The sequence below is a fragment of the Pleurodeles waltl genome, chromosome 3_1, assembly GCF_031143425.1.
Source record: "Pleurodeles waltl isolate 20211129_DDA chromosome 3_1, aPleWal1.hap1.20221129, whole genome shotgun sequence".
NCBI classification, from domain to species: Eukaryota; Metazoa; Chordata; class Amphibia; order Caudata; family Salamandridae; genus Pleurodeles; species Pleurodeles waltl.
In genome coordinates this window covers 1,458,549,974-1,458,574,469 of record NC_090440.1, presented here as the reverse complement: position 1 = coordinate 1,458,574,469, position 24,496 = coordinate 1,458,549,974, and the positions used below count along the sequence as shown (strand labels likewise).

General features: G+C 44.6%; 1 protein-coding gene across 6 annotated transcripts in view; it reads right to left on the bottom strand.

The window, feature by feature from the left end:
* Positions 1-24,496, bottom strand: part of WASF2 (WASP family member 2) — a 373,370-nt gene that overhangs the window by 53,796 nt on the left and 295,078 nt on the right. For all 6 annotated transcript variants that reach the window (XM_069225037.1, XM_069225038.1, XM_069225035.1 and 3 more), the window contains one exon: positions 2,040-2,157. In XM_069225037.1, coding sequence (XP_069081138.1) covers positions 2,040-2,157 — 118 coding nt within the window. The remainder of the gene's footprint in view (positions 1-2,039; positions 2,158-24,496) is intronic.

Below are 24,496 nucleotides of genomic sequence, written 5' to 3'. Positions count from 1 at the left end.
GATGCTACTGTATGCTATACAAGTCCCAGTGATTTGCACTGCCAGTTGTATAATTTTGTTCAAGCACACACTGTCTTGGAAATAACAGAAGCGTGGACAGAACTGGACTGAGATTATAGCAAACACGTACTCCGGAAAGGTAATAAAGAAAGGGTGTATCTGTGTGTGATGGAGGGCGAGGGTGGTAAGAAGAGGGGAGATCTAGCTCACTTCCTTGAGCACTTTGTTCTGAGGCTGTGTAAATTTAGATTTTTGAACAGCAGCCCATTTGCTGTTCTGAAGTCATTGTGAGCACAGTGAGACAGCAGCTTACATAGAGTGCAGGGTGCAACACAACAGGCACAGTGGGGGAATTACCCAGAAGATAGTGGTGGATGGGGTATGAAGATTTTTCCTGGATGGTCCATTTTCCCCTAAATCGACAGGAAATAAATACCCTGAGGACAATGGTCTAGGGATCAGAGTCAGAACTGAATAGGGTGTGCTTAGTTATCTTCAACATATAAAGTTAATTGTGAGGTGCCACTTGACCCCAGAATGTGGCTTATTAATGATACATCTACAATATAAGACTGCATAAAACACTTAATGAGACCTCTACCCTGCCACAATGACACCAACAGTAGATGAATTAAAGCAACAGTGACCATCATGGAGCAGGAAGCTTTTCAGTCCTGATGCTTGCAGTAGAAGGAAGACAATGCCCTGCGGTGGAGGACCAGGGTTTATCTCCTTACATTTATGGAACTTGAGTTGTCACTTCATTATTTGCTCTTCTACACAGGGACAACACCAGACACTCCCAGTATCAAACTCACAAAATGTCACCGACACCTGCACCTCCATTCCTGGTCACTCACGGTCCCAAACACTAGTTCTTCCTAAACCCACTATTCTAACCCCTTCCTGCATAACATTCGGTTCACTTATTCACATCTGATCCAGAGATTCACAGGCATATGCTTCTGCCATACCTGATCAAGTGTTTCCCAAACACCCGCTCCTCTCTTCCAACTAATTTTTCCACACTCTGACCCACCTTCCTTACATAACCCAATCTCCTTGACTTTGCCTGACCCAGTGTTTTGCATATCCCTGCCTATCACCTGGCAGTTAACAGACACTACTTCATCCGTCACCATGGAACACAGTGTCTCTCAAATCTTGTTCTGCTGTCAGCATCTCAACAGCAAACACATCGTCCCATTCTCCCAACTCATCTGCAGTTCCTCAAACAGGTGTCTCTCTGATCACCATCTCAATAACCAACAATTGTTCCTCTGCAACATCTCACCCAATGTTTCCCAAACGTTTGCCCCTCTGCCTCCATCTGACATGGTGATTTTCTAAGGCATGCCCCTCTGCTCATGTCAGGCAGTGCTCATCAGTTACCCTTTTGCCTCATTTCACCCAGTTTCTCAAACACATCTCTCATCAGATGTTTTCGAAAATAACACACACCTCTCCCCTCTGAACCCTGTATCAATCTGTGTTTCTCAAACGCTTTCTCCTCTGTCCCAATAGTACTCTACTTTCATATAACTAACAAATACTTGCCCCCTGCCCCCATCTCGCCTGTGTTTCTCAAACACTTGCTTCCCCCCCATCTCAGGAACAATTGCCCCTCTACCTGCAAACCTCCCAGTGTTTCTCTAACACTTCTGTCTCTGTCCGCTTCTCACAGTGTATCTTGACCAATTGTCCCTCTCAATCAATCTCATCGGGATACTTTTTAAACAACTGCTCTCCTGTGACCATCACATCCAGCAATTTGTTAACAGTTGTCCCTCTACCCCATTTAACCCAGTATTTCAAATCACTTCCCTTATCTCGCCTAGTGTTTCTGAAGCACGTCCTCAGCCTCATTTTATCAACAAACACTTGCCCCTCTGCCCCCATCCCGCCCGGTGTTTCTCAAACAATTGCCCTTTGCGCCTATCTCATCCACTATTTTTCAAACACTTGTCCCTCAGCCCCCGCTCACTGATGAACACAACTCAACCCTGTTTCACTGACATGTCCCTCTGATTCCATCTCACCCGGTGCTTCCGCTTCTCCTTCATGATGTCCTTGGTATCCTGCAACATCTGCTCCTTCCATAGATCAAAGAAGTAGGAGGGGTCAGTGTAAAACTTGAGAGCTTCCTTCCCATCGTCCCTGAAAGAACAGAAGGAGAAACAGTTAAATATCTGGTTCAGGGACTCAGTGAAGGATACAACCGTCACATACGATGACTCCCAAAGTCCTGAAATAAGCCTGTATATGGGAACTTTCCACAGCCAGCTAGGAACAAGGGACAACAGTTTCAGGAAAACTATCAAAATATGGTTGAAGCTAGTTAAATGATGCTGTGGAAGCTTTAGTTGATAAATATATGGCAATCCCGAACTCAAAAAAACAACAAAACAATGCACAGGACACTATTTCCAAGAAACTATTACCACAATTTTTCCTTTTTTTTTTCATGTTGGTAATCGTTTATCCTTCCGTGCAGGAAAGTGTCCATATGATTTAACCAAACTAAAAGTGAAGGCTCACACAGGCATACATACAATTATTTTTAAAACTTGTCATCAATAAGTGTACATCAATGCCTTATCAACTGGTGGAAAACAGAACACATTTGCCATGAGATATGATTTAGAATTTGGCAGATGGGTTAGTCTGTCACAAACGTTTTGGATATCCCACCCGTCTTAAATATTGGAAGTGTTGTAGCATATACTGCATTTGAAATAAGGCCGATGGGATATGCGTCACATTTGTGGCTGAAGAACCTGTCCACCAAACTCCAAATCAGGCCTCAATTTTTCTTAATCATGCACACTGCAGAATAAATGAGCATTCCATTAAATTGCTTCTGATGTCCCACACGGTCTTGAACAAAGAGATGAAGAGATGTGCATCAAGATGTCTCTAAAAGAACAGGGGACTACTGTTATTTGTGCACGTTTCAAGCACTGACCACCATGGTGGCAGTATACAGTCCTAATGATTTCTAATGACAAGCTTTTTACCTGTGAGACACAAATGTGTGCTTACAGACCAATTCATCTAACGCTCCTCTGCTCACAATAAATCTGGAATTCTAAATGGGACACCCCATGCGTTGTATGCAGGCTTGTATGCTAGATTAATTAGTGTGCCATGCACAAGAAATACAGGCTCGCAGCCTGGATCTTAGTACAAGATTTTTTTTTGGGGGGGGGAGATTGGGTGTTTTCTTCAGACAGCTTGTGAATACTGCTGATATCACCTAGATGGGAGGAGGAAGCACCAAACACTATGGTGAGGAAATTGGAGATAGGCTTTCTATAGATGTGCTGGAGCCCTTCCTGATACAGTAGGCTGTGAAAGACTCTGACTGCAACTGTTATTAGCTAGATGGTAGGGGGGTGCAGGATGAGGCCTGCAGTGTCTGCTGTTAGGGAAAGAGTCCTTTGTAGGGGCCCAGATTCTAATATTAATCCTTGCTGTTATGAGCATAAAAGCCTTAGGTCTCTCTCTCTCTCTCACACACATACACACACCCTCCCCCCCTCCCTTACTGGCGTCACCAGTGGGTAGTTATAGTTACCAAGTTACCACCATGTTTCCATAGAAAAAGTGTTTTTTGACTTGCCTATATCTTACTCACAGTTTGCCGATCTTCACAATTTTTTTTTTTTTTATAATTTTTTTTTTTAAGTGTGCCGGTGATTCTTGTTGCACACAGAAAGTTCTGGGGTGAACCGTCAAGCAGGATTCGAGAAAAAAAAAGGGGGGGGGGGGGGGAGGGGGGCTGCAGTCAAAAAAGTTGTATTTCCCATGTTAATACCCATAGGACCTATGAACACGACTGCAGCCCGAACCACTGGACAGAATTACACAAATTTGGCAGAAAGTTTGCTGTCGGTATGCAGATTGTGCTTTTGGGCATTTAGTGTAAATCTGATCAGTAGTTTTTTAAATAAATGTATATATCTGAGGTTTTGAGTAATTTGCAAATATTTGCCCCTGAAAAGCTACCTTCTATGATAGGAACTGCAAGAGATACACAAATAGTGGCTCAAAAGAGGAACCCATAAGCCTTGTGAAAACAATGTTAAGATTCCAGGATGATGCCAAAGGGACCCTTGGTGGAATGACTCTTAAGTCATTCCATAAATGCTTTAATGACTGGAACTCTGAGGAGTCTTTTGCTAAGTTGAGTGACTTGGGGTCTGGATGGCTTAGGTGTCCTTGATTCGGTGTTAGAAGGTCCAGCCTGTTGGGGAACTTCTTGTGTGGAACTAATGAGAGATCCAGAAGAGTTGTGAACCATGGCTGACAAGCCCATGTGGGAGCTACACATATCATGGTGAGGGAAGATTGTCTGAGCCTGTGTACTAGAAAAGTAATGAATGGAAGAGGCGGAAAAGCGTAAGCAAAGATCTCTAATCAACACAGCCATAGAGCACTGCCAGTGGACTGAGGGTGCAAAGTTTTGGCATTTTGTGTTTTGAGCAGTGGCAAATAGGTCTATTTGCGGTGTTCCCCAGTTTAGAAAGTACTGTTGAAGGACTTGCAGGTGGAGTTCCCATTCGTGGACTTGTTGCTGCATCCTGCCGAGTAGGTTTGCAACATGATTTTCCATTCCTGGGAGATACTGTGCCACTATGTGGGTGGTGTGATCAATTGCCCATTTCCATATTGGCAGCGTAAAATGGGACAGCTGAGATAAACATGCCTCTCCCTTGTTTTTGAAGGTAGTACATGGCAGTCATGTTGTTTGTATGTACTAGCACTACTTTGTGTTGCAAGTATGGAAGAAACGCCTTCATTGCTAGGAATGCAGCCTGCAGTTCCAGGTGATAGATATGTAAGGACTGGTTAGTGATATACCATAAGCCTTGCACTGGAAGGTTGCGGACATGAGCACCCCAACCGGTCTGTGAAGCGTCTGTGGTAAGAATTATCTGAGAGAAAAGGTCCAAAAAGGGCCGCCCTTTCATAAGGTTGGTGGTGTTCCGTCATTGCAGACAGTGGTGAGCTTGACAGTCCATCAACATTAGATCTTCCAGTTGACCCTGTGCCTGAGACCATTGACAAGAGAGACACTGTTTAAGGCTTCTGGCATGCGATACGATGGCAATACAGGAAGCCATCATCCCTAGCATGTGCATGAGAGTCCTCACTGTGTATGAATGGTTTTCTGTTAGCTGAGAAATCAATGTTCAGAACGTTTGAACACAGACTGAGCTGGGGAATGCTTGCCCCAATTGCGTACTGAGAATTGCCCCTAGATTAAGTTGTACCTGAAGCGTTTGGTTTTGGGATTTGAGATAGTTGATTGTGAATCCCAGAGTGTGTAGGAGACGGATTATGAGTTTAGGGTGATTTTGACACAGTTGTAAAGTGCTGGCTTTGATAAGCCCGTCATCCAAGTAAGGGAAGACATTAATGTATTGTCTCCTGAGGTGTGTGGCAACTACTGTGAGACATTTGGGGAATACTCTGGGAGTGGTTGTGACCCCAAAAGGTAAGACCTTGAACTGGTAATGTTGTCATGGAACCACAATTCTGAGGTATTTTGCGGTGTGCTAGATGGATCTGAATGTTAAGTAAGCATCTTTTAGATCTAACGCTGTCATAAAGTCACCTTGTAGGAGAAGGAGAATGACATCCTGAAGAGTGACCACATGAAAATGCTTTGATAGAATGTAGTGGTTTAATAGTCTGGGATCTAGAATTGGTCTGAGTAAACTGTCTTTTTTGGGTATAAGAAAGTACAGGGAGTATACTCTCAAACCTTGATGTTTTAATGGAACTGCCTCTTTGCCCCTTTGAGAGGAGATTGCTATTCCTCCTAGAGGAGAAAGATGTTCTTATGAAAGTTTCTGAGTGCAAGGGGTATGTTTGGGTGAGTGGAAATGAGCTCCAGACAGTAACCATTTTGGATAATTGAAAGAACCCACTGATCAGTGGTTGTATCTGTCAACTGTGGGTAAAAATGTTCACTCTACAGAAGAGGTGTGTGGCAGTAGAAGAGAGCCGCTAGAAGTGGATGACTTTTCTCTGTTATGGTTTCCTCTACAGGCACCTCTATAAAAATCTCTGGTATAGGATTGAGAAGTGACCTTGGTTTGTGGGGAAGACTGGTTTTGAAAGGATGACCTAAACCCTCTTGTGAAACCCGGGTGACGAAAAGTACCAGTGTGTAGTGGCTTGGAGTGCCCCCATAACTCTGGCAATTTCGTTATCTTTTTTCAATTTTTCTAGGGCAGTGTCAGCTTGTGGGCCCAAGAGATGGTCTTTATCAAAAGGCATGTACGAACACTGCCTGTTGTACCTCTGGCTTAAACCCTGAACACTTGAGCCAAGCATGTCTTCTTATAATTATGCTGGTATTAATGCTGCATGCGGCCATATCAGCAGCATCCAGCACACAACAAATGGAATTATTTGTAATAGTTTGTCCTTCTGCTAATATTTTGCACCCCCTTTTGCGATGCTCCTACGGGAGATAGTGAAGGAGCTCTTTTATGGCATCCCAATGCACAATGTTCTATTGTGCTGGCAACTCCTGTGCATTAGGAATATGCCAGTGACTGGCTGCCTGAGATGCAACCCTTTAATCTACTGCATCTAACGTTTTACTTTCCTTCTCAGGAGGTAGAGCATCTCCTGTAGATTGACTATTGGCCCTTTTGCAGGTAGTTGACATAACAATAGAATCAGGAGGAATCTGAGCCTTTATGAACAAAGGGTCTGTGGGTGCAGCCTTGTATTTTTTAGCAACTTGGAGAATGATAATTGTAGGATAGTGCCCTATTTCTTGGCATGATTATCCCAACTTTCTGCCTGTTGTCAGTGTGTTTGACTGTGTTCACTGGAATCCTGCTAACCAGGATCCCAGTGGTTATGCTCTCTCCCTTCTAATTTGGTAACTATACCTTTTTCTTCCCACAATGGGTATACTGGTCACCCCATGTAAGTCCCTACTATACGGTACCTAGGTACCCAGGGAACTGGGGTTTCAGGGGATCCCTATGGGCTGCAGCAGTTACTCTGTCACCCGTAGGGAGCCCATGCAAAGGGTTCTGCAAGTCTGCCATTAGAGTCTGCATGAAACAGGTGCACGCACCCGTTTTCACTACAGGTCACTGTGAGTCACCCCTATGGTAGGCCCTCTCAGTCCAGAGGGCAGGGTGCAGGTACCTGTGTGTGAGGGCACCCCTGCACTAGCAGAGGTGTCCCCAAAAACTCCAGATCCATTTTCCTGGATTTTGTGAGTACGGGGACACCATTTTACATGTCTACTGGACTTAGGGCACTACCTATGTCCATCTACATAATGGTAACTCTGAATCTGGGCATGTTTGGTATCAAAAATGTCGGAATCATATCCCAATACTGTTACAAGTTTTGGAAGTATGATTCTATGCACTCCGGGGACTCCTTAAAGCACCCCCAGCATTGCTACCACCAGTCTTAAAGGGTTTTCTGGGCAGCCCAAGCTGCTGCCACCCCTCTGACAGGTTTCTGTCCTCCTGCTGCTTGATCTGATTAAGCCCAGGAAGGCAGAACTAAGCATTACATTTGGGAGAGGGAAGTAACGCCCTCTCCCTTTGGAAATAGGTGTGACTGGCTTGGGAGGGGTAGCCTCCACAAGCATGCTTTGAAGGGCACATTTGGTGCCCTCCGTACATAAACCAGTCCACACCGGTTCAGGTACCCCCACTCTGTACTCTGGCGTGAAACTGGACAATGGAAAGGGGATTGACCACTCCCCTGTCCATCACCACCTCAGTAATGGTGCTCGGAGCTCCTCCAGAGGATCCCTGGGTTCTGTCATCTTGTTTCCAAGGTTGGCAGGGCATTCTGGGAGCATCTGAGTGGAAGGCCAGGTAGGTAACGTCAGAGCCCCCTCCTGATAGGTGTTTACCTGGCTAGGTGACCAATCCCCCCTTCAGGGCTATTTAGTCTCTCTCTCTTGGGTGGGTCCTCAGATTCGGCTTGCAAGACTCCAGCAGCATTCCTCTGCAACCTCCACTTTGACTTTTGGTCACTGGAACTGCGAATGAACCCTCCAGGAACCAACAACGCTGCAAACCCACAAAGAAGACTCCTCTATAACGTTGTTTCCATGGTTCCTGCCATCTTTCCAACATTTCCCCGGCCGTGCATCCTCAAAAGAAAGCAACTTCAGCTTGCACAAGAAGAAGAAGGAGTCTCACTTGGAGTGAAGAAGTCACCCCCCTGCATCCGCAGGCACCTGCTGCAACGACGACTGGCTGCATGGATCTCCCCTCATCTTGAGCTGCGTGGATCCTGCATCACGGGTGGTGGTCCGGAGTAGTCCTCTTGGTCCACTCTTCCAGCTGTCCAACTTTGATGGAGGTAAGCCCTTGCCTTCCCATGCAGGACAGTCCCCCTGTGCACTGCGTCTCTTGTGGCTGCCTAGGCTTGTTTGCATCTCCTCCTAGGGATCTTCATGTGACGTGTAGCTCCAGCCCCCAGCACTCCATCCTGCAAAGCCCAGCCTCCTGCGTGGTTCTCCTGGGCGTGGGATCCCTTCTGTAGTGCTGCTTGGGCTTCTTCTGCAACTTCTGTGTCCCCATCCTGTGGGACTCCTGTGGGTACTGCCCCTGCTCCTCTGGACTCTCTGCAATGCTGAGGGTCCCCTGTGACACCCCCCACCCCCTGGGAGGAGGAGTCATGGGCCTTGCTGGTCCCCAGCAGCATCACTTTTCCACTAACCGTAAGTTTGCCTTTGCCAAGGATCGTTGGTGGAATTCCTGCACCAACATCAGTCTGGTATCTTCACTCCAGTGTGGGACATCTTCTGCATCCTTCAGGAACCCTTCTCTAGCTCCAGGGCTGACCTGTTCTTCCTCGCAGTCTACCAACTCCTGCAAGTACAGCTTGGTGGGTAGTAGCTCCTCCTCCTCATGGACTCCACTGTGACTTGTGGGCTTGGTCCCCTCTCTCCACATGTCCTCTTTTCTACTGCTGGTTTCTTGCAGACTTGTCTGGTTGTCTTCTTTCCCTTCCTTTTGGGTGGTTTGTGGAAAATCCAGTGATTTACTCCTGCTTTCCTGGTCGCTAGGGGGGTATTGTGTTACTTACCTCTGTGGTTTTCTAGTAACCCAAGCTCCCCTCTACACATTCCATTTACCTAGATGGGGGTCCTGTGCTTGCATTCCATTTTTCGAGTATATGGTTTGGGCTTCCCCTAGGGTCACTATTGTTTATTGCTATTTGCACTGTTTTCCAACCTTTTGTATGCCTATTTCTGAATACTAGTGTACATATTTAGTGTGTTTACTTACCTCCTAAAGGAGTATTGCCTTTTTAGTAATTTTGGTATGGTGTCACTAAATAAAGTATCTTTATTTTTGTAACACTGTGTGGTTTCTTTCATGTGTTTAAGTGCTGTGTGACTACATTGGTGTTGCAGGAGCTTTGCATGTCTCCTAGATATGCCTTGGCTGCTCACCCACAGCTACCCGTAGAGAGCTGGCTTATAGACACTGTCTACACTTCACTAAGAGGGGATACCTGAACCTGGTATAAGGTGTAAGTACCTTAGGTACCCTCCACACACCAAGCCAGCTTCCTACAATAACGCATGCTCTTACTGGCTCCTTAAAAATCTCATCAGCATGCCGGAGTATGCCTGGGAGCATGGGAAGGAACGGACTTTCCTTGTGTGCTGTGGCAAGGGTGTCGAATAGAAATTCTTCCTCGATAGGATCAGTGTGCATCATTACATTAGGAAATGCTGTTGCACTAGCTATGACTTGCTGATGTGAGGTGGAATCCTCAGGTGGTGATGGTCTAGCTAGGTAGATATCCGGATCATTGTGTGTAATAGGATCCGGATCCAGTGTCTAAGGATCTGGGTCATCTAACTTGTCTCCTAGGTCATGAGACCCATGTGGGGGTGAGTTTGCTGATATAAATCCTGAGAGAGGGGGATATATAGGTGGAGACGGTGCTGGAGAAGGAGTTGGAGGGGACTGAGGAGAAGGCTGAGGAAAAGATGTAGCAGTATCTTTGGTGGGCTTCTTTGGAGGCGGAGAGATATCAAGCCAGGGATGTGGAATTCTTATCGCCCGACGCCCGGGACATCTTGTTTGGGGTCAAGGGCAACAAGTTTTTATGTTTACTTTGTCCTTGGGACAAGTAGGCCCAACCCTCTGCAGCACAAACCCTTTGGCTGCCTGTTTACAGAGAGTGGAACTCTCTGCAGTTGAGGTAATATGTTTCCAAAAGATAATGCTGTTCGAACTTGTATTTATGGTTCATTATTTGAAATCCTTCATTATTAGGGTGAGTGCTGTAAATAAATGTTTTAAGGTCACACTTCACTACTGACGTTGGTTCCAGTGCAAAAAAAAAAAACGTGTATGCACATGTTTGAAAAGTTTAGGCTATGAGGCTAAGTATAATGCTCCCAGAATGCTCTCTGATTAGATGCAAATGAAGTGTCATTTAGTAAAATGTGTTGGTGCATGCTAGTATTTCCCAAAAATATTTCTAGTGGAGAATCAGTGTAATCATTTTCAACACGATTATGGGAAGCATGAAAATAAACAAACACTGACAAAGCCAACTGATCTGACATATTTTTATAAGTCTTTTAGTTTCATCAATGCGTGTCTTGTTTTGACATGGCTTTTGTAACACTTTATTGTTGTGGGAGCTATCAGGCCCTCAACACTGTAACAAACACTGGCAAAAAAAAAACCAAAACATTTTTTAACTCTAAAAGCACACGTTGCCACCAGTGGCATAACAAAGGCCCCGCAGCCGCCCTCCTGGGGGCCCCTTCAGCACCTGGCCTGAGTGAGTCTGGAGAGGGGGCTCCTCCATGTTCTTTTCAAGGGGCACCCTCCAGTTTTGTTACGTCACTGATTGCCACTGTAGTTCCTGACACTGAACACAACTACTTTGTGTGCCAATATGCTCCTTGTGGAAGAGCAGAATGCGATCGCTCACAGTAAAGCCAGCCGAAAGAGAGAGAAATAGAAGTTTAATAAAAAACAAAATGTCCTCATATGTTGCTAATATAGGTCGGGGGGTTGCTGTTCTCCCTTTGTTTTCCTTCTCGCTATGAATGAGCATGCAGGGTATTGAAAAGTTGAGATTTATCTCATGGAATGTGAATGGGTTAAGGGTGTCTGGTAGGAGGAGGAAGATCTTTGAGTACTTACGTTTGGTTGAGGAGGAGATTATTATATTGCAGGAAACCCATCTTCACCAAACTGAATGGGAGACCTGGCTTAAACAGCTGAATTGGGTTGCGTTTAGCGTATGCTCTTCTCAAACTAGTACAATAAAAGGTGTGGCAGTTTTGATTAAGAAATCCATGAGGTTCAGGGTAGGAATAGTACATGCTGATCCTAGAGGGAGGTGGGTAGTGGTAGAGCTGTGTGTAGGTGGTCATTGGATTACAGTGTTGGGTTACTACGGGCCGAATATTGACGACCCATCGCCATTTCAAGACTTATTTAATATTCTACTCTCAGCTAGGTACCCAGTGGTGTTGGGTGGGGATTTTAATATACTGCTAGACCCTGTACAGGATAAGTCAACCCCTAGGGGTACGGTTAATTCACCTAAAACAAGGGCAGTAGTGAAGCAAGCAATGCAGGATTTAGGCTTGGTAGATGTCTGGCACTGGAGAAGGGGTGAAGGAGATAGATATACATTCCACAATAAAAAATATGGGCATAGATCTAGAATAGATTTTTTTTTAATTCATAAAAGTTTGTGCCCGGAGGTAAGAAGGGTAGCTCACAACACAGCACACATGTCAGACCATTCTGCAGTAATACTACATTTAGATATTAGGGTGAGTAACAGGACAATTAGGAGCACAATCAATCGTGCTCTATTTTTAGACGACGCATCAGTAGAAGTGTTAAAAAAAGATACTAGAGAATTTTTTCAGTTGAATCAAGGAACAGCAAGTTTGGGGTGTGTTTGGGATGCGTTCAAGGCTTTTATAAGAGGGAGGCTAGTTAACCTTGCAGCTTATAAGTATCGTGAAGAGAGGGAAAAGTTGGGAAACATGGAGTTGTCATTGAAAACCTTGCAGGTTGCAAGGTATAATGCGCAGTTAGAAGGGAAAACGGATTTAGTAATGGAGCTGTCTTGTCAAGAGGAAAAGGTCCGGTCTAATCTAGATGCTTTTTTGGAAAACCGCTGTAGGTTAAAATGGGAAAGTAGTCAATATGCTCATTTTGATTATGGAGAAGGCTGCAGTAAACTGTTAGCGTGGAAGGTTAAGTCGGACTTTTCCAAAAGGCACATTTTATCAGTCAAATCAGAGCCTGCGAATCAGGTCTGTACGGAGCAAGAGGAGATTGAGGGGGCATTCGTATCTTTCTTTCAGGAGATATATTCAGAAAGTTCGGTTAACTTAGAAGAGCCGGTAAGAGAATTCTTAGATAATGTAGATCTCCCAGTTTTAGAGGAGTCGAAGATGCTCCTACTGAATGATAAGTTAAATGAGGCTGAGTTGACGGAAGGTCTAAAGGCACTAAAAAAAGGTAAGGCAGCGGGGCCAGACAGTCTCCCTAACGAATTATATAGGGCTTTGGGGGAGGAACTTATCCCTTTTTTATTAGAGTTATTTAACTCTATGTTGATAGAAGGGACCCAAATTCCCAATTCCTGGAGAGAGGCGACAATTTGCTTATTGCTAAAGCCGGGTAAGGATTCCACGTCTTGTTCCTCCTATAGGCCCATCTCTTTGCTGAACGTAGACTATAAACTTTACTCAGGACTTTTAGCCAAGAGACTGGGGAGAGTTGCTGGCAATCTAATCCATTCGGACCAAAAGGGCTTTATGAAGGGGAGGCAGCTTCACGAGATAACTCACGAGTTATTTGCTGCAATTGATTTGGCGGTTCACGAGAAGGCGCCTCTGGCGATCTTGTCTTTTGATGCGGCCAAGGCCTTTGACCGTGTTAATTGGTTGTTTCTAAAGGTGGTTCTGGAAAAAGCGGGCTTGGGAATCCCTTTTATCAGGGCAATAGGAGAACTGTATAGATGTCCTCTAGCGAGAATTCTGGTAAATGGCCATTTAACACAAGAATTTAGGATTTGGCGAGGTACGAGACAGGGATGCCCCCTATCTCCTTTGCTTTTTAATTTATACATTGAACCCTTGGCAACTTTACTCCGGTCTTCTAAAGAGATTATCCCATTTCGAACTGGGGGATGGGAAAAAAAACTAGCTTTATATGCAGATGATTTGATGATATATACGAGTGATGTTAGCTCTACTCTACCTAAGGTCATTGCTTTGATGGAACAATTTGGAAGACTTTCTGGGTACAGCATAAATGCAGAAAAGACAGAAATAATGTGTTGGAATTTGATGTATGCTTCCCCTTTAGTTAAACAAGAGATCAGATATTTGGGTATTCGGTTAACAGCTGCTCTTAACGAGGTAGCTAAATTGAACTTTGATATAGTATATAGGGAAACCAAAAAACTGTTAAAAGCGTGGGCTGCTCTTCCTCTTACGATAATTGGGAGATCTAATATTTTGAAGATGTGTATCCTTCCAAAATTTACTTTTTTGTTCAACACTATCCCATTAGAGTTTGAGAAGAGTTGGTTTAAAAAACTACAAGGGGAGTTATCCTCATTTGTATGGGCTTCCAAGGGAGTTAGGATTGCTTGGAAGAAGTTGAGTAGAAAAAGGGAATGGGGAGGTATTGCGTCTCCAGACCTTTTTAAGTACTATTTGGCTTTTCACTTAAAAAATATTAGAGTTTTATTGAATAAAAGGACTGAGCACGATTCAGTCTGGGGAGCATTAACGGCTCACCTTGAAGAAGGAGCAGATCACTTTTTATATAAATTTGGACACCCCAGTTACTTCAAGAAAGTTCGCTTGAAACTCCCCAGACATGCATGTAATGTTTGGATGCATTTTCGGAGGGCGTTAGAGATACCTTATTTTTGTAGCTCAGCTCCCATTTGGGATTCGCCTGGCACTCCGGAATGCCTCATAGACAAACTATCAACTCCTTTGAGAACAAGTGGGGTGGAAAGATGGGGCCAGTTGATGGAAGGAGATGAAGTGTTAAGCTGGGGCGCATTCCAGGAAGGTACTGGTAGGACAGTTTCTAGATTTAAGTATCTTCAAATATCTAGTTGGGTAAAGTCCCGTCGAATTGGGGAAATAGGGAGGAGTATATGGGAAGGGAAGCTAAATCAGGGAGCTATCAACAAAGAGGTTGCATTGTGGAACCACGCTCTGTTAGAATCATCAGATGATAGCGCTTCCCTCCCCTTGTCGAAGTGGGGAGCAACTTTTCCAACTTTAGATGTTAAAACACTGTGGCAAAAGTCTTGTTCAATACTGTGGCTTACTACTAGTCCTGCAGGGCTGAAGAAAAATCATTTGTTCACACTCCATAGGGTTTACTGGACTCCGGCCAAATTAACAGCTATTGGGAAATCTCAGAAAAATTGTCCAAGGTGCGGGGATGATAAGGCGGATGATATCCATATGTTTTGGCATTGCACTAAGTTGTTGAATTATTGGGGGGACATAGAGAGTATTGTTAAAGTAATTTTTAATGTAAACTTAGTTGTAAATCCAGCATTGGTGGTGTTTGGGGTGTGGGATCAGGATACAAATTATCAGAAATTGTCAGTTCAGCAGGAGCATTTGCTGTTCATATTAATTCTTCTAGCTAGGCGAGAAATTTGTCGTAAATGGATTGATCCTCTGCCTCCTCGGGTGTTGGATTGGCAGATAGCTGTAAATCGAATCTGTACATTGGAACAATGGGGCCCCTTGTCTAGAAAAGATAATTTTTGGTTATATTGGGAAAATGTGTATCAATAACATATTATTTTTTTTTGTCATATAAACTCCGTATACTTTAAAAAAAATTAAAGTCCAATGATTAAGATCTCCCCCTCGTTCTCTGGAGGTGCTGCTTTGGCTACGATTGAAAGTGACAACTTTTGATCAATGACTCCCGTACGAGAAAGTACAATCAGTAGATTAGAGGGGATGATCTACTGAGGTTTGGTGGCATGTTGTCGTTTGTTGTGTCATTGCCTTTTTTACTTAACCAAAGCACGGGGGATGAATATGAGGACAAAAAAAAAAAAATATGTTTTGTTAACACCAGACCTAATTAGGGACCAAGACCCACATGTAGGTAGCTTTTTGCATGTGGCAAACAGCGACTTTCGCTGTTTGTGGCGTGCAAAAAGCACATTGCGATGCACAAACCCAGTTTTGCGATTCGGTAACCTGGTTACCGAATCGCAAAACAGGTTTGCGACTCGCAATTAGGAAGGGGTGTTCCCTTCCTAATTGCGACTCGCAGTGCAATGTAGGATTGTTTTGTGACCGCGAACGCGGGCGCAAACCAATCGCAGTTTGCACCCATTTCAAATGGGTGCCAACACTTTCGCTAAAGGGAAGGGGTCCCCATGGGACCCCTTCCCCATTGTGAATGTCACTGTAAACATTTTTTCAGAGCAGGCAGTGGTCCTGCGGAACACTGCCTGCTCTGAAAAAATGAAACGAAAACGTTTCATTTTTCGTTTTTGTAATGCATCTCGTTTTCCTTTAAGGAAAACGGACTGCATTACAAAAAAAACAAAAAAACTGCTTTATTAAAAAGCAGTCACAGACATGGTGGTCTGCTGTCTCCAGCAGGCCACCATCCCTGTGAGGGCCGCCATGCGCAAGGGGGTCGCAAATTGCGACCCACCTCATGATTATTCATGAGGTGGGCATTTGCGAAGCCCTTGCGAATCACAGATGGTGTCAGGGACACCATCCTACATTCGGATTTGCGACTCGCAAATTGCGAGTCTCTCTGACTCGCAATTTGCGGGTCGCAAATCTGAACCTACTGACATGTGGCCCCAAATTCTTAAAGAAAGTCACAAAGTGCACCCATGGTATATGTCGTACCCCTATAAAATATTTGTGAACTGTATTTTAGCATGGGTAAATACGATGTGTAGATTTGCTCATGTGAAAATCTATTGAGCATTTGCAAGTTAATTTTCCCTCCAGCCACTTTCTTCCCAACCCTGGAAGAAGTTCTAATTCTGCCATTGTCAGGAGTAAATGTCCAACCTTTCTTATTATGGGAAAATATTAGAGAGAAGCTGGTGAAAATCTTTAAAACATGCAGGTTAGTAGGTTTGCAGACTCAAAGGCATTCCAGCCCTGGAACTATTGCTTACTGCTTCCTCCAGCCCCAGTATGCAGATCTGCAGAATGGTGGAAAAATAAGGAAATTGCTACAGTAGGGATTGAAACTGCAAGTATTCAAGCCCTACTAAGGTAGTAGCCCTGGCATAATCAGAGACGCTATTATCAGAGCTCTTACATAATGAGATTGCTGCCATAAATTGTCGCCACACTACATGGCACCAAAGGGACAAGTAGATCTTTTTACAGGACAAGTAGATTTGAGAAGCAACCTGTCCCCTGGACAAGTAGATATTTTAATAAATTCCACACCCCTGCAAGCGCATATTGAAAAGTCCATTTTCTCTTTAAAAGAACAGAGGGTGATATCATAATACGACCTGTACCCTCCTGAATATGAAGTTGGTGATGCAGACTGTCCATTACTTTGAGAATTGGCTCCACCAGTTAAGGGGTGTTCGAAGCCTGTTCCGAAGCCACAAGACTGGTAGGTGTCTTTTTAGAACTTTTCAGCTCCAATATCTTTGATTGGTGCGGCAGTGTTGGCGCCGAAACAGAGGAGGCCAGTTTTTTGGTTGGTACCGAAGCATCACATGTACTTGGTCGAGTCGGTGCCGAGATGGAGCTACCAGAGACTGAGGTTGATGCTTAAGATTTCACTTAGACTTTATTGGTGCCATTCCAAAGGCCAGAGCATCCAAATCGGTTACTTGACTCTGACCACGGCCAGAAGGTAGTGACAGACTGGTGACCTCTTTGGATGTAGCTTTTACAGTCTTTGTCGGGGCTGCAGGGGCCTTTGTACTCATGGTCTGCATCAGCTGCAATGGCTGGCTCTCAATATCAGACTGAACATCTGAAGTGGAGTCTTGGATCGAGAAAGTCTCTTCTCCTGCGCGTGTCCCTCCCCGAAGATGTCTGGTATATCGTCTGGAGTCGAAGACGCCATTTCCAGTCGACGAGCTCTACTGTCTCTAAGTGTTAGCTTCGACCAAAATGATCAACATGCGTGGCTGGTCTCCTGATTGTGGTGGTGAGGGGGGGGGGGGGTGAAGAGTCACATATAACACACCTGGTGTTGATCAGTGTGGGGGAATTTGGAATGGCATTGAGGGCAGAAGCTAAATGGAGTACGTTCCATCAGGTCTGCATAGCTGGATGCCACGTGGAGGATGTAGGCCCAAAGAGGGGCACGGATGCCCGAAGGGCCGGGAGTCGGTTTCGGGATTAGAATTTGAACCGAGAACAGACTATGAGAAAGAAAATGCGATCTAAACAAAACCATTGCTGAAAAGAAGATAGAACAAAAAACATTTTGGATTGTATCAAGCCTAGCACTCGGAGCGAGATGAACACACGTCCAAACCAGACAGTGAGAGATAACAATCAAAGGACTCTATGCTCATGCGCAGTTTCCTTGAGAGAAGGAGTCACTCAATCCTGTGGCTTGAAAAAGCTTCCTCGAAGAAAAACAAGTTGTACCAATGCGAAACCAACACTAGGTGGCGATCTTTTGCACTGCATGTGAATCTACAGCCACACATGCTATTGAACACAAAGGTTAAGGGACATTATAGTTAAGTTCAGATTTTACATACATGAACCCACAGAAATTTAGCAGTTATAGTTATCTGAGCAAACCATAATGCCCACCACAATGCACTGCTTATGGCCTCACATTTTACACTTAGTCATGCATCCACTCACAGATCCACTTAGAGACCCATGAACCCACTAACAGACCCACTGAGGTACTCATGCAAACACTCACAGACCCACTAAGTAACTTATGAATTCAGTGCTGGGTGGTTATAGAGGGTTGGCCGCCGGCCAGGCCCTGTAGCCAACCCCTGCCGTGCACAGTCAAAGGCCGTGCGTGGCACAGGGTTGGATGTTGGGTGGTTATAGGTGGTTGGCTGCAGGGCCCTGAGGTCAACCCCCGCCACGCATGGCCAAAGGCTTAGAGACTCATTCCTGTAGAAGCAGTACATGCAACCATGCTAATGGTACAATTGCAATGCATACACCCATCTTCCCCAACTGTTTCATGTTATTTTGAACAGTAATGAGATATGTCTGAAAAACAGGCAGCAGCTATTAGTATGCCACTACCCTCTGTTCTTCTCGGCATTCTTTGCCTATCACCCCCTTTAAGACTGAGTGAAGGAAAGGCTGAACCTGCTGCTGCTGAAGATGCTTTTTTTGCATTGATGGGGAAATCTAAGTAATGAAATAGGAAAACTGCAGTTTCAGTGTGTGCTAGGCACTGTTGTTCGCTGCTGTTCTTTTTCAGCCAGTCAAAGACGTGTATGGTATTTCTGCACAGGCACACTGTTGCTACCGCCAGGCACTTTATAAACCACCTTAAAGCTTTGGTGACTCTGAAAGGAAATACCATGAACTGGTAGTGTTGTCCACTTACTAAGAAACTAATGTGATGCGCTGGGTGGATCAAATGTGAAAGTATGCATCTTTCAAATCCACTGGTGACATGAAGGTGCCTTAGCATAGCAGTGGCATGAGGTCTTGTAGAGTGAACACGTAAAAGTGTTCTGAGATGGCAAACCTGTTCACTTGCCAGATGAAGCCTTTCTTTCTGGGGGTTAAAGAATACAGACAATACACTCCTGTGGTGCGTTGGTGTGCATGCACTGATCCTACTGTGCCCTTTGGTAAAGGTACCTAAACCTCAACCTTAATATGGTGAAAGTGGTCTGAACTCAGTAGTGACAGTATGGTGGGATGTTGGGACGGGCTGTGTGAAATTCGAGGCAGTACCCCTCCCACACAAGGCAGAGGGGCCCAGCGGTCTCGGGTGATGTTATCCCACTGATCTAGAAGTGACTCAGTCTTCCCAGACAGGTCGGAAGTGGTCGGGGGAAAGAAGAGCGAGTCAGTGTTTTGCAGGAGATCCACGGCTTTCATTTCCATGCCCATTTCTCCCTTTAATTCCCTCTCAAAAAGGTCTCAGGATGCTGGGGATCCTGTAAGGACTGTTGATAAAGGAGTCTGACATGAGCTCACTGGGTTTGTATCTCCCATTCTTTGCTGCTTCCGAAAAGCAGATTTGGGGCTGGGGTACTGTAGGCTACCCATGGGTTTGGCTGTGCGTGATTTATTTTTTCGAGCATCGGGCTAACACATCCCCATCAAAAGGAGCGTTCAAGAGGTACTGTTGCACCTCAGGCCTAAACTGCAGAGGGGCTGCAGGTATCAGTACTTCTCCTGGCTGTACTAGCAGTGTAGTGAGTGAATCTAATATTGGCACCGCTGACGTTTTTTTTTTTTACCAGCGCCTCCATCAACTCCCAGTGGTACCAGTGTATCCGGAAAGGAAGCCCACCGAACTGGCAATGTGTGAAAGAATAGCAGTCCCAAGTGCTACCTCTTTTCCGGTGGCATCAATTCTCTTAGGTTCCTTGTCAGGACAGACTGTCCCCAAAAATGTAAGCCGGATTGTCTAGGGCAAATTTATATTTTTTCTCCACACGGAAGAATAACCACTCTGGCTTTTACCGGCTCCATGAAGTGGCTAGTTGCACACCTGAGCAGTCCCTTGATCATGGGGAGGTAATGGACTGGACACTCTTAGATGGGGTTTCGATTAGGAAGCCTCCCTCGTCCTCCATTCAGTGCAGTTTTTAAGTGATGACGATGTGCAACACTTTGTCTTACTACATGGTACGAAGCAGTATCAACTGGTGGGCGTGGCTTGGCAGGGTAGAGCTCTAGATCTGGGTTGTGTTGGGAAACTAGTGCACAGTCTTCTCAGAAATCCTCTCTCCCCTGTGGCCCAAAGGGCTCATCATAAGGATCCAGTAGGACGTAGGGGTGCCTCGCTCTGAGTCAGTGTGTATGTCTCAGGTGGAGGAGTGTGTGGGGGTAGTGGAGATAGAAACGGTGAAGTTGGCAGTGGTGGGAATGATTATGACTGGTGGCCAAGTGCCTGACCCTTTTAAGATTTGGTGATGTGTAAAGGTCGAGTTCTGTTTCTCCATCAAAGGCCAGCTGGAGTTTTTTGGGGAATGGAGTCAGAAGTTTGGCAAGTATTTTGCACATTTGAGGGTGGATGAAGAGCTTTTTGTGCTTTACAGCCACAGCTTCAGAGAGTTTATCAACCCCTCTGTGTTGTTGGACTTCGGCACCAGCCCGGATGCTGGCTACAGAGGAGCTTTCAGTGTCTACTATGGCTCACAGTTCAGCTACTTGGAGCTTCAGGGTCACTGTGGTAATGATTTTGATGCAGAGTACAGCTTTTGGAACCTTGGTGTGGAGAAGGCGTGGAAGAGGAATGGGGTTTATGGTGTCTTTGCAGGCAGGAGTTTACCCAGCCTCTTTAATCTAGGGCGTACTGACTGGAGGAGCGAAACCCTAAAGGTTTGTTGCCATCTCTGGCTCGACTGGGGTCCCACAGAAGCTGTGCTCTGTCAATGTGCATTCTGGGGCTCGAAACTGACCTTAGCAAATGTTTGTGATGCCGTCTTTGTCTTCGGTCCCAAGGCTTCCGTGTGTTGCACCGTGATTTCTCAGAGGCCTGAGAGAAACCTACCTCTGGGCTGGCTGCCTCTGCTTGACCCCACTGGAACCCCAGAGGGCTCAGCTTCCTCTTCCTCTGTACCCTGCATGTCTTCGCTCTGAAAATGTCTGGGCCTTTCCAACGAGGCCTGTCTCCACATCCTGTGGTGTGCTCATCTTCTTTCCCCTCAAGAATCTTAACGTTTTCTTTCAGCAGAAAGTGAAGCAGGAGTCGCAGGAAGCCTCTGCATGTCCCGGGAAGAGGCAGACGTTATTATACATCTTGTGATGCTCACTCCAGGAGTACTCTGTGTTACATGTAGGGCAGAAATGGAAAGGTGTACTTTCCATAATCTCGCCTTAAGTGTATACCCCTAAAAGCATAGCAGAGGAATCAAGACTAGTCGAGAATGGTGGGTTGAGGCTGCAGTGCATCAAAGCACAAGGCGATCGCTGGATTCCTAGTCCCATGTGCTGTGGTCGACAAAATTCTCACTGTAGTACTTTTGTGGCAGTTTAACGTTGGACTCGAGAAGAAAGAAACGGTGTGTTACTGCGTTGATCTACAGCCTCACATGCTGCAAACAAAATGCTTCTGACCCATGCCAGACCCTGAATATTAGAACATGACAATACATTTTTTTCCAGAAATACAACTTTTAGGTGACAGATTTATAAAATAGAGGCATAAAAGAAAGACGCGTGTGTGTGTGTTTGTGTGTGTGTTTATGTATGTATATATATATATATATATATATATACACACACACACACACACACACACACACACACACACACACATACATATATATGGAAAATGTCACTTACCCAGTGTACATCTGTTTGCGGCATGTAGTACTGCAGATTCACATGCTATGCATTATTCCATCATCTAGTGTTGGGCTCGGAATGTTACAAGTTGTTTTTCTTCGAAGAAGTCTTTTCGGAGACACAGGATCGAGTGACTCCTCCTCTCGGTCATACTGCGCATAGGCATCGACTCCAATGTTAGATTGTTTGCCCGCAAAAGATAGATGTCCATGCAAAAGTAAATGTATCTACATATGTACAAATAATAAAACTTCCGGGGAGGAGGGAGGGTGCATGTGAATCTGCAGCACTACATGCCACGAACAGATGTACACTGGGTAAGTGACATTTTCCGTTCGATGGCATGTGTAGCTGCAGATACACATGCTATGCATAGACTACAAAGCAGTTACTCTCCCCAAACATTGCCCTGGCTAGCCTGTAGGAGTTGAAATTGTTTAAAATAATGTTCTTAAGACAGCTTGGCCAACATTGGCCTATTGCTTTGAAAATACATCTACACAATAATGTTACGTAACTGTATGAGGAGTAGACCATGTGGCAGCTCAACATATTTCTGCCACTGGTATGTTTCCTAAGAATGCCATAGACGCACCTTTCTTTCTAGTGGAATGTGCTCTAGGTGTGATCAAAAGTTGTTTTTTTGCCTTAATGTAACATGTTTGTATGCATTTAACAATCCATCTTGCTAGTCCTTGTTTAGAGATAGGATTGCCTTTATGTGGTTGTTAAAAGGCAACAAAAAGTTGCTTTGCTTTTCTAAATTCTTTAGTTCTATGTACATAGTACATTAGAGCTCTTTTGAGGTCAATAGTATGAAGGCCTCTTTCTGCAACTGAGTCTGGCTGTGGAAAGAAGACTGGCAATTCCACTGTTTGGTTTATGTGAAAAGGTGGTACCACTTTTGGCAGAAACCTGGGATTTGTTCCAAGTACAACTTTATGTTTATGCACTTGGAAAAAAGGTTCTTCAAGAGTGAATGCTTAAATTTCACTAACTCTTCGCAATGAAGTAATAGCTTCTAGGAGGGTGAACTTCCATGTCAAAAATTGAATCTCACAAGAATGCATGGGTTCAAAAGGTGGGCCTATGAGTCTGGTGAGTACGATATTTAGATTCCAAGTAGGAACAGGTGGCGTTCTAGGTGGAATAATACGTTTTAATCCTTCCATGAAGGCTTTTGTAACTGGAACTCTGAATAGAGAGGTGTGTTGAATAGTCTGCAAGTATGCTGATATTGCAGTAAGATGGATTTTAATGGATGAGAAAGCTAGATTTGATTTCTGCAAATGAAGTAGATAGCATACAATATCTTGTATTGATGCTGTAAGTGGATCAGTATTTTTAGACTGACAGTAGTAAACAAATCTTTTCCATTTGTTAGCATAACATTGTCTAGTGGTAGGTTTACGTGCCTGCTTGAGCATTTCCATGCATTCTAATGGAAGTTTTAGGTATCCAAATTCTATGACTTCAGGAGCCAAATCGCTAAGTTGAGAGCACTGGGGTTTGGATGCCTGATTTGACCTTTGTTTTGTGTTAACAAATCCAACCTGTTTGGACGTTTAGAGTGAGGTATTACCAACAGGTCTAGAAGTGTGCTGTACCAATGTTGTCGTGCCAATGTTGGGGCTATGAGTATCATGGTGAGAGATGTCCGACATAGTTTGTTGATCAGAAAGGGAAGTAGTGGGAGAGGGGGAAAAGCGTAAGCAAATATCCCTGACCAGTTGATCCATTCAGCATTGCCCTTGGATAGAGGATGTGGGTGTCTTGATGCGAAGTTTTGGCATTTTGCGTTTTGCGTTTTCGCTTGTTGCAAATAAGTCTATTTCTGGTGTTCCCCACTTCTGAAAGTACTTTAGAAGTACCTGAAAGTGAATCTCCCATTTGTGTGTCTGTTGGTGGGTCCTGCTTAGGAGATCCACCAGCGGATTGTGTAGTCCTGGAATGTATTCTTCTAATAGATGAATGTGACTGTGATTTGCCAATTTCCATATTGTCTGGGCTAAAAGGGACAGTTGAGACAAATGTGTCCCGCCTTGTTTTTTTCCAGGTAATACACGGTTGTCATATTGTCTGTTTTTAGCAGAACAATCTTGTGTTTGAGCAGGGGTTGAAACGCTTTTAGGGCAAGGAACACAGCTAATAATTCTAAATGGTTTATGTGAAAATGTCTCTGTTTCGAATCCCAGTCCCCTTTAATGGTAAGGTTGTTGGGATGAGCTCCCCCACCTATCATTGATGCATCTGTTGTTATTGTGGTCTGAGGCACAGGGTCTTGAAAAGACCGCCCCTTCATCAAACTGCTGAGATTTTACCATTGAAGGGACTTGCGCTTTTGGCGGTCCAACAACACTAGATCTTGCAATTGACCCTGTGCTTGAGACCATTGTTGTGAGAGGCACTGTTGTAGTGTCCTCATGTTGAGTCTTGCATGTGGTAGTATTGCTATGCAGGATGCCCTAGGATTCTCATGATAAATCTTACAGTGTATTGTTGCTGTGGCTGTATTTGTGGTATGAGATTTTGGAAAGCCTCTATCCTTTGTGTATTTGGATATGCTAGGGCTCTTTGCGCATTTAAAATAGCACCTGGGTAAGGTTGTACCTGTGCGGGCTGAAGATGAGATGTTTGGTAGCTGAGAGTGAACCCTAGTGTATGTAGGGTCTCTATTACGTATTGAGTGTGTTGTTGGCATTGTATAAAATTGCTTGATTTTATTAGCCAATCATCTAGATATGGAAAGGCATGTATGTGTTGCCTTCTTAGGTAGGCTGCTACTACCGCTAGACATTTTGTGAATACCCTTGGAGCTGTTGTTATGCAGAATGGTAGAACTTTGAACTGATAATGTTTTCCTGCTATGACAAACCTGAGGTATTTTCTGTGAGCTGGATGGATGGGTATATGGAAATACGCATCTTGGAGGTCTAATACAGTCATGTAATGTTGTTTTTGTAGTAGTGGAATGAC